General features: G+C 42.0%; 1 protein-coding gene across 2 annotated transcripts; it reads left to right on the forward strand.

Annotated features, from left to right (window-relative positions):
* Window positions 1–1,267: 1,267 nt before the first annotated feature.
* On the forward strand, window positions 1,268–10,773 carry LOC139389336 (aldehyde dehydrogenase 1A1-like). Of its 2 annotated transcripts, none has more exons than XM_071136008.1 (14): window positions 1,268–1,332; window positions 2,849–2,988; window positions 4,304–4,408; window positions 4,607–4,747; window positions 4,891–5,020; window positions 5,701–5,762; window positions 5,947–6,075; window positions 7,445–7,558; window positions 7,780–7,882; window positions 8,039–8,223; window positions 8,419–8,583; window positions 8,688–8,845; window positions 9,159–9,233; window positions 9,340–10,773. In XM_071136008.1, the coding sequence occupies exons 1-14, from the start codon at window positions 1,275–1,277 to the stop codon at window positions 9,410–9,412; spliced, it is 1,638 nt and encodes a 545-aa protein (XP_070992109.1). In that variant the 5' UTR covers window positions 1,268–1,274; the 3' UTR covers window positions 9,413–10,773. The 2 variants fall into 2 exon arrangements, with proteins under 2 accessions (XP_070992109.1, XP_070992110.1); XM_071136009.1 differs by having other exon boundaries at window positions 1,276–1,332; window positions 2,852–2,988.
* Window positions 10,774–11,062: the final 289 nt, after the last annotated feature.

Raw genomic sequence — 11,062 nt, forward strand, 5'->3', positions numbered from 1 at the left:
ATTGTGGGACACCCGGTGCTGTCAGGCTGCGACGCCTCCTTTGACCGACCTAGGCCCAGTCCCAGTCCCAGTCCAGGCTGAGTGATCCGGCAGTCCCGCCACTCCTCCTCCCTCCCGTCATTAGCACAGCCACTGGGGCAACACGTGTCATGGAACCATGGCGACAACCAACACAGACTAGACTCACTGGAGACACCACCAAGGAACCTCCCAGGACCCTACCATACACACAGGCACGCACACACAAACACATACATTACAACACACAGCAAATACAGATGCACACATACTCACACACACATGCATGCCCGCATCACATACGTAGAGCTGATTAAATGTCTATTGGGTTGGGATGCGGTCATTAGTTGCAAATAGCACTGATGAGGCTTTTGTTCCTTCTTTCTGGCATACAGATGTTCAGTTTTATAAGACACCATCGAGCCTAATTTCATTGACAAGGATATCATCCTCATCGCCACTGCAGTTGGCTCAAAGAATCAGCCTTCTAAGTGAGTCCAAAATGTGCGCTGAGTATGCGACAAAGAGAAAAATGCATCAGCGTATGGCTCTTTTTCACGGCACATTACAACACTCCAAAACGCAGCTCCGCTGTGCTTTTCATTATTTAACTAGGGTTAATTACCAAGGTTATGTTGTCTAAGCCCAGGGGTCATTTTCAAAGGACTTTGCGTCTTTCCAGACAGGCTACACCAAAATAGAGCCGCACCAGACACAGTTATGCGATGGTATTGTTCCTGGGAGACAGCGGGACAGCAGGGGGCCCTTATCAAAGCTAAAATCTTCCCAATTATTACGTTCACCGCCTCCAAATCGGGCGTGCAATATCCCAAAGTGGTGTAAAACTAGTCCCTTTTTTAAATTTCCCTTTCAGCAGAGATAAGTGGTTTGGACCAATGCAAAGGTGACGGGGAAAGACAAGAGGTGGCTCTCACATCAAAAAATGACATGCTGCATTTCACGGTCATGGAAGCTGAGCGGTATGCGTGCTTGCCTCGCGGCCAGTGTACAACAAGCGTGGTGTGTAAAGTGGAAATTAGGGATTGGTTCAGTTTGAACAGTGATTAAGCGTATGGGCCCAAAGGCGTGGGTCCCTGGTGGGTGCGACAGCTACGTGGTTCTCTGTTGGTCCCAGTAAGAAGTGGGTATATTTTTTTTTTTACCAGTGAGTGCAACTATATAAGAAGGGTGGTGGGTCTGCGTTGGGTACTTTTGCCTTTCTCAAATTTGGGGCTGCAGTGAAGAGAGTTGAAGACATGCCGGTGATTGGAGTTGAGAATGTTCAATCTGCAGGTGCACCATCTGCATGCACAGGTAAGACAGCCAAACTCAGCTCCACTGCGTCCAGTCATTTATTTGTTTCTCACAGTCTGCTAATGCCATACGTCACAAGTCAAGGTTAATTAAGTTATAATAAATGTACATTATTCTTGTGTAAATAACCTGTTTTTATTGACATACCATAATTATGTTTGGTATAAAGTTTGGATTTAGAAACCATTTGGATTTCATTTTAAAATTAAACTAAAAATACTTTTCACATCAAGTGAAGACAGAAAAATAACTTTTTTCTTCAGGAGTACATGAAAATGGATACATTTTCTGTAAATGTGACTTTGATTTTATAAGAATGTCAGCCGATTACGAAAACGACTGCTGTGAAATATTATCCATGAAATATAATAGGCTAATACATTTTGAATTCTGTGTCTTTCTCAAGTAGTGCTTCAAAATGCAGAATCAGTTACAAATCAGTCACAATCAGAGTAATGTTCATGCAAACACAATGTCAATACGATGCATTGTTTCTAAAGTATTTTTTTCCCAAGTAAACTTTTTTAAGACACAATTTTAACTAATTGTTAAATTGAACATGTTACACACATGACTAGCAATGAAATCCTGGGTCACTAAAATAGTCCAGTTTTCTTGTCGTAAAAAAATGTGGGTCACAAAAAAACCAGCTCTATCAACATATTTGCCAACTACTGTCCGACAAGAAACATTTGTCATTCGTGTCCAATAACTAAACAGTTTTGTGTTCATTAGGAGACACAACAGGTAGTCCCTCCCTGTTTCAGTCCATGTGATGCCAAAAGTGACACGATAATGATGTTTGAAAAAGTGGACTGAAAACATTTTTAAAACCCTTTGCAATGGAAAACAAAAATCAGCATTTTTTCCAGGGAGTTCCTCCATGTTTCACTCTGTTTTGTTTAATTTAGTGCCTAATAAACATGACCCTGCTGTCCTCAGGTTCCCTCGGTAGCCTAATGAGATGAGATCAGGGCTCTGGAGCCAGCACCGCCAGCCCCGACTTTATGGTGCCAGTCGCGACCTCTGCCCCCTTAGTGTGAGGCAGTAGCAGATGCCAATATCTCATTTGGCACAATTTTCATATGGTATATTCTGTAGGGAAGACAATTACATAGGGATGACAATGTTTGCACACTTGCTCTTGCGAGTACTATGCGCGCTCACACGGGCACACACATTGCTTGTATTGCTTTTAGTAGATTTTACTGTGTTATTTTTACTTTCGTGTGTTGCCTTTCTCTTTTCGTAGTGTGGAAACTTGATTGGTCGGTTTGATTTACTTAAATGTCCACCAACCACGTCTCTTTGATAGAACCCGTCACTGTGAAGTTCTCACAGGTTCTCACCATCCCTCCAATCAGGTTGAACAATGCAAATCACCCCCTTCCACAGGTTTGCCTATTGTCCAATCAGTGCCTCTCAATGAGAGGAAGGGGCAGGAGACGGTAGGTGGGATGGGAGAGGGGCATGTGTTCAGCCCAGTGTCATACAATTTCACCTTTCGCTGTCCCAGTAGGAAAACAGGGCAACATGAGCTCCGAGCCAGGAAACTGCCAGAACCACCAGGACCATGATCCGGACCACGGAGACGCCGGGCCAGCCAAACAGACCATGCCCATGCCCGTCCCTAACCTGGAGGTCCAGTACACTAAGGTCAGCTGGAACAATCTTTATAGCTAATGTAGTATGTCATTATGTTTGTGTAGGTTATGTATTCTCTTTTGCTTTTTGTTTTAAGTGTTGAATTTTGTGGAGTACTTTTCTGCTAAAATCATCTATGCATCATTAGTTTTAGGAGTATTTTGTAGTATATTGGGTGGTGAAAAAGCTTTTGCTACAGTGAATATCACACAGTATGTTGTGAAGTCCAGTCTTTTTCCAGATGTCCCCTCTCTAAATCTTCAGCTACAAAATGCCGTCTAAACATCTCCATGCGCTGATGCATTTGATTTATAATGGCATATTTCATTAATAGTTCTTCATGAATACTTTGTGTGTGTGTGTGTGTGTGTGTGTGTGTGCGTGCGTGCGTGCGTGTGTGTCTGTCTATTGGAGATGTAGTAGAATAAGTGTGGTATTTACATCCCTTTGGCAAGACGGTTCCCAGGAGCAGAGGAAGTCAGTAAACTGTTTACTGTGATCTTATCAGAAAGTTTATTACAGTAGAGTTACCACGATTTATTACTTTAATATATTGACTTACCAACAACACTCAGATGCATCTAATCAAGTGAAAGGATTTAATCCAAGGTTAATCTTCCTTATACATTAAACAGAGATCTGGTCAGGACAAAGCTATAAAACATGCTCTACTGAGGATAAAAATCTAACTCATTGTTATGGAGTCTGTTCCCTGAAATGGAAAACTATGCTCTCTGCCAGAGGCCCGTGGTCATGGATGACAGGAGGGAAGGGCATTCATTAGCCTGGTCCCAGATCTGTTTTCTCTATATAGCCAACTCCCATGGTCACTGTTTTGTTATGTTTTGGCATGTCAATTCCCATAGTTGGCAAGACAACGCAAACAGATCTAGAATCAGGATAGGAGTTCATTGACACAGGAGTGTTTGTGTGTAGTGTACAGTATACACTGAGTCTACAAAACATTAAGGACACCTGCTCTTTCCGTGACATTGGCTGACCAGGTGAATCCAGGTGAAAGCTATGATCACTTACTTATGTCACTTGTTAAATCCACTTCGATCAGTGAAGATGACGGGGAGGAGAACAGCATAAAGAATGATTTTTAAGTGTGACATGGGTCGTGTATGCGTGCCATTCAGAGGGTGAATGGGCAAAGGGGAGGTGCAACTCAATATTAGGAAGGAGTCATTCTTGTTTTGTACACTCAGTGTACAGCACCAGCTTGGGGTTTGTTGGGTCTGTGTGCAAGGCCTTTTCATTAGTGAGGTTTTTACTAACGTCATCTGTTTTGCTGTTGTGTCTTTCTGTGATTTGGGGAGATCAGATATTCATTGATAACGAGTGGCATGAGTCCTGCAGTGGACGGAAGATGCCAGTTCACAACCCTGCCACTGGAGACCTGCTGTGTGAGGTAGAGGAGGCAGACACCGTGAGTGACATTGTCAATTAGTCAAACAATCAATCAATAAATGTTTTTTGTGTATGGTTCTTTGAGTACGGTTGAGAAAGAGAGAGAGAGAAAGAGGGGTTGTGTTTGTGCGCTTGTGTCTGTTTGCGTGCCTGTGTGACCTTCGGAAGTGTGCCTGTCTTTGTGGATGTGTGTGCCTAACTTTCCTTTCATACCTAGGAGGATGTGGACAAGGCGGTCCAGAGTGCTAGGGCAGCCTTCCAGCTGGGGTCTCCATGGCGATGCATGGATGCGTCCGACAGAGGGCTGCTGCTCAACAGGCTGGCTGACCTGGTGGAGAGGGATCGCCTCCGACTGGCTGTGAGGAACTCACACACACACACAGTCTAACACTGCAAGTGCTCAACAACCATATGTCCCACATGTCCCATACCTGGGCTCAATATTTGTTATGCATTTGCTAGATGTTGCTGAGGAGTTCTGTTTAATGTATATGTACTCAGACGTTGGAGGCTCTTGACTCAGGGAAGATCTTCCTCATGGCATACTTTGTGGATCTAATGGCCACTGTTAAAACCCTGCGTTATTATGGAGGATGGGCCGACAAGATACAAGGCAAAACCATTCCTGTAGGTGAGTTAATCCACAAACACTTTAATTTGACCATCTCCCAAATATGAGATCATATCCACCCGATTGACATGAATATATTGTGTATATATATATATATATATATATATATATATATATATATATATATATATATATATATATATATATATATATATATATATATATATGTATTAAATTATGTGTATCAACAATTGTATTTACATACAGTACCAGTCAAAAGTTTGGACACACCTACTCATTCAAGGGTGTTTCTTTATTTTTAATATTTTCTACATTGTAGAACAATAGTGAAGACATCAAAACTTTGAAATAACACATATGGAGTCATGTTATAACCAAACAAGTGTTAAACAAATCAAAATATAGTTTAGATTTGAGTTTCTTCAAAGTAGCCACCAGAAACTAAGAGTGTGCAAAGCTGTCATCAAGGCAAAGGGTGGCCACTTTGAAAAAACTTGTTTAACACTTTTTTTGTTACTACATGATTCCATGTGTTATTTCATGGCTTTAATGTTTTCACTATTATTCTACAGTGTACAAAATAGTAAAAATAAAGAAAAATCCTTGAATGAGTAGGTGTGTCCAAACCTTTGACTGGTACTGTAACAATTATGAAATAGTTTCAAAGGCCAGAACAGCAGTCTTACTGCCCAAATTCCTTTACATGCCATTGTCTTCAGATGGAGAGTATTTTACCTACACACGACACGAGCCCATTGGGGTGTGTGGACAAATCATTCCAGTAAGTAAATCCCCATGTGTGTGTGTGTGTGTGTGTGTGTGTGTGTGTGTGTGTGTGTGTGTGTGTGTGTGTGTGTGTGTGTGTGTGTGTGTGTGTGTGTGTGTGTGTGTGTGCGCGCGTGCGTGCACATGCACGTGTGTCCTCAGCTCTCATATAACCCATACCTTTGCTCCTCTGAACTCAGTGGAATTTCCCTGTGATGATGTTTGCCTGGAAGATCGCTCCAGCTCTGTGCTGTGGGAACACTGTAATCATCAAACCAGCTGAACAGACACCACTAACAGCCCTGCACATGGCCTGCCTTATCAAAGAGGTAGACTACACACATGTGAACACGCACATCCACCTCTAATACTTCAGAGGTATTCTCACAACACATTAGCCGCACACTGTTGTGCTTAACTCAACGACTATTACTCACCCTCAACCTCAAGGATGAAGTGTGTTTTTCCCCCCGTTTTAATCTGGCCCCGCTCTTTACCCTTATGTGAAATCACCATGTTAATCACCCTGTCATCTCAGATTTTCAAAATATGCTTTACAGCCAAAGCTATACAAGCATTTGTGTAAGTTTATCGATAGCCTAGCATAGCATTTTGTCCAGCTAGCAGCAGGTAACTTGGTCACGGAAATCAGAAAAGCAATCGTTTACCTTTGATGAGCTTCTGTTGTTTTCACTCACGAGACTCCCAGTTAGATAGCAAATGTTCCTTTTTTCCAAAAATATTGTTTTTGTAGGCGAAATAGCTCCGTTTGTTCTTCACATTTGGCTGAGAAATTGCCCGGAAATTGCAGTCACAAAAACACCGAAAAATATTCCAAATTAGCTCCATAATAACGACAGAAACATGGCAAACGTTGTTTATAATCAATCCTCAAGGTGTTTTTCAAATATCTATTCGATAATATTCCCGTCGGGACAATTCGTTTTTCAGTAGGACCGATTGGAATAATGGCTACCTCTGTATTTTACGTGAGAGTCACTATGGGAGCCATCAGGTGACCACTTGCATTGCGCAAGTGGCCGCTTACGGGTATTCTTCAACATAAATGCGTAAAACTATTTCACAATGCTGTAGACATCTTTGGGAATATGGAGAAAGAGTAATTTGGTTGATAGCCCATTCACTGCTCAATAGGGACGCATTGGAACGCAGCGCTTTCAAAACATGAGGCACTTCCGGATTAGATTTTTCTCAGGCTTTCGCCTGCAACATCAGTTCTGTTATACTCACAGACAATATTTTTCCAGTTTTGGAAACTTTAGAGTGTTTTCTATCCTAAGCTGTCAATTATATGCATATTCTAGCATCTTGTCCTGACAAAATATCCCGTTTACTACGTTTACCCGTTATTTTTCAAAAAATTTAAATACTGCCCCCTAGTCACAAAAGGTTTTAAACACTTTGAAATTTGACATTTGGAAGAACTTCGTAATTTGACAATTTAGAAACATGGATGAACATCTAATTCTGAAGTGAGACTATGAGAGCTGGTAGAACTAGCTAATGGCATAATGTTGTTGAGGCACGTCCATAATTAATGATTCCAAAATCAGACATTTTAAAAATATAGACCTGAGTTAATAAGATCATGTAGTGTTGGTCTCTTTCATTCTGTCTGTCTGTGTGTGTGTGTGTGTGTGTGTGTGTGTGTGTGTGTGTGTGTGTGTGTGTGTCCAGGCTGGTTTTCCCCCGGGCGTGGTGAACGTGCTGCCAGGATACGGTCCAACAGCAGGCAGTGCCATTGCTCATCATATGGACATTGACAAAATAGCATTCACTGGATCAACTGCTGTACGTATTCAGAGAATGACCCATTCACTTTCAATCATGACACATGTCACTGATCACCCAAACCTTAATTCACAATATCCTTTCTGTTTGGTCCAGATTCTGACTCCTAAACCAATAGCCCAGTGCCATCCCCATTTGGTGTGAATGGTTACCAGATAGGATGGGGGGTTTGGTATTAGTTATGTTGTTAATTGAGCATTTTTTCCTGTGGTGGTTTCCAGGTAGGGAAACTCATCCAGAAGGCTGCTGGTGACAGCAACCTGAAACGTGTCACTCTGGAGCTGGGCGGCAAGAACCCCAATATTGTCTTCGCAGACTGTGACTGTAAGTGTGAGTGTGTGCGTGTGTGTGTGTGTTTGTGCATACGTATGCTTGTCTGTGTGTGTTTCTGTGTATATGTTTTTGGGATGCGTTGAGTTTGTGTATGTGTATACAAGTAAGTGTTCATGAACATAACATGAGTGTGTATGTGTGTTGTAGTGGAGTATGCAGTGGAACAGGCCCACAGTGGTCTCTTCTTCAACCAGGGCCAGTGCTGTCTGGCTGGCTCCAGGGTGTTTGTGGAGGACTCCATCTATGAGGAGTTTGTTTGTCGTAGCGCGGAAAAGGCCCGTAACAAGGTCCTGGGAAACCCACTGGTACCAGGAGTGGACCAGGGACCACAGGTAAGGTATTGTGGTAGAACACACTGTTATTCCTCAAATGGATAACAATAGCAGTACAGTCGAGTGAGTTCAGGACAGTCGAGTGAGTTTTAATATCAAAGTCGCAAGATGTGAGGCTTTCATATGAACACTTTTAGAATGACAGTCAAAGCTTGTGTGGTGATGATTTGTCGGATGTTCTCCTTGTTGGTGCAGATAGATCAGAAGCAGTTTGATAAGATCCTGGAGCTAATCGAGAGTGGGAAGAAGGAAGGGGCCACACTGGAGTGTGGGGGTGGGCCCTGGAACCGGAACAGCCTCTTCATCCAGCCCACTGTCTTCTCTAACGTCACCGACGACATGCGTATTGCCAGAGAAGAGGTAAACACACACACACATACATACGTGCACGCATGAGAATGCACAAATTCTGTCTCACTCTCTTTCTCTCCCCCTCCTCTCTTTCTCTCTCTTCTCTCGCTCAGATCTTTGGACCAGTGCAGCAGATCATGCGTTTTCGCAGCGTGAATGAGGTAATTCAGAGGGCCAACGCCACCCATTACGGCCTGGCTGCCGGAGTTTTCACCAATGACATCGACAAAGCCCTCACCGTGTCCTCAGCTTTACAGGCCGGCATGGTGTGGTATGTATGGACACCGCCAAAAGCTTTTGACCATTTCGGGCAGCATTTTCATCTGGCAAAAGAGCACAGATCTGTGCAAATTCTGTAAACCTCATTATAATCTGGCAGCGTGATTTCATATGAAACACCTCTTCAACACTGTAGATTATAAAGACGTGATTAGTTATGGATTATTCAGTTTACTCAAATCTAGTTCAATAATCACATCCGTATAACGCACATTGTTGAAGGAATGTTTCGAATGAATTTACGCTGCCAGATTTTGTATTTCAAAGGTATTTGAACTGGGCCTTTGATTTCCTCTTTATCATAGGGTGAACTGCTACAATGCCATGAGTACCCAATGTCCCTTCGGAGGGTTTAAGATGTCCGGGAATGGGAGAGAACTGTGAGTGATTCCAGATTTCCAGATTTCTAGAATAAGACCAACATTAATTTATTCAATTAGTTTATCTTAGTTTCCTTATTGTTTGTACCATGTGTCTGGGTTTCAGAGGGGAGTATGCCCTCCGGGAGTACACAGAGGTCAAGGCTGTAACTATCAAAATCTCACAGAAGAACTCCTAAGATTTGCTGTACGGTACCATTCAAGTATTTCAGTGGGACTTCCACCGAAATTCTCTATGGACCGACTGGGAATTCTCAGCAACGACCCACATACTATTGTATGCTATTAGACAAAACAGGGAGTCACTTTCTGTTTAAAACAGCTCTCACAGTGCTCAAGGTTGACCAAAATTATCATCACCATTTAGACGGGACAGCACCTAATCCGAAACAAGTTTGCATGCACAAACGGTTAACTTTGTCATCAATTGGAATCATTGATTTATCATATAAACTGCATCCCACTGGTTATTCTGGTCCAATTCGAGAGAAAGACAATGTTTTTGGTATAATCTATCATTTGTACACTGTATGTGATCTATTTGAACAGTCCAGTAGTTTGAGATCCGTTGGAATGCTAATTGTGTGGTTTATAGTACATACTGTCTTGTCGTTGTCATTGCCAATGGATAGTGACGGTGTATTTCTGTAAATGTGTGTGTGTGTTTGCTTTTGTAAATCTCCCATAAGTAAGCATATAAAACCTGATTTATCTGGCATAGAGATTCGTAGACATATGTTGTAACTCTTGTATTTTATTGGTTGTAATAGCAAAACGGTAGCTCTTTGTACCTTCCAGGTTGGTGAAAACAGCCCGATAACACGGCATCCAACCCTTTTCTAACTAGCTAATGGTTTTGTGTCTGGAAACAGAGATGGTAGTTTCTATGTAATAACGCTGAATCCGTGCAGGAAAATGCCACATCACCCATTTCTCTTTGGTTCTACTATTATATCCATGCTGCGTAAACGTGTCATGTGGCCTTATTTTGTGTAAAGTGACACCAAATTGCCCCGAGCCGACCAATAACTCGGTCTTTGAGCCGTCTTTTTCCTTTTTAGTTAAGTTAGAGCACGTCACCGAATGTCACTTGTCAAATCTTGTCATATATTTTTTATCAATAAAGAAACCTCTGATTATGAACTGGGCTTTGTTTTGTCACTTGAACACTCTAAGACACTTTACACTAAATAAGGCCACGTGACAATTTCATGGGGAATGGATTTAACAGTACAGAACTAAAGACGAACAGGTAATGTGGTTATTTTCCAGCACTGATTCGGCGTTCTTACATAGAAGCTTCCATCTTCCGATTAACAAACCATGGGCTAATTGGGATGACAGGAAAGGATTGGGGGGGGAAACTACATTGGTAACTACTACTGTAGTTAAAACATAGTTATTACCCTGTTATTACCGAGTGTGAATGTAAAGTGCTGGAAGAAAAAAAAGTACTACAAATGCATCTCTTACAAACTATTAACATACGATTTCAGACTGAAATGAGTAGAAGTTTAGATCTCTGCTGAGACAAATATAAATAAATAAACATTCCCTAAATTGGTCACAGAAAATCTCCTCATGTTGGGATTTTGGATGCTGTTATGTCATGATTGCGAGGGTGTTACAAATGCTACCTACAGGCTTTAGATCTTTGGCCAGATTCCCAAACTTTTTCCGATGGAAAACAAGGAACTTTTCTTATTGGAGTTTCGGTCTGTTTTCTAACGTTTGGTACCTAATGAACACAACCCTGCTCTTCCCCTGCTTGTCTACAGCCTGATTTGTCAGGGTGGTATTGACATCCTAGCACCCTGGTTTTCACCTGT

The sequence above is a fragment of the Oncorhynchus clarkii genome, chromosome 30, assembly GCF_045791955.1.
Source record: "Oncorhynchus clarkii lewisi isolate Uvic-CL-2024 chromosome 30, UVic_Ocla_1.0, whole genome shotgun sequence".
NCBI lineage: Eukaryota > Metazoa > Chordata > Actinopteri > Salmoniformes > Salmonidae > Oncorhynchus > Oncorhynchus clarkii.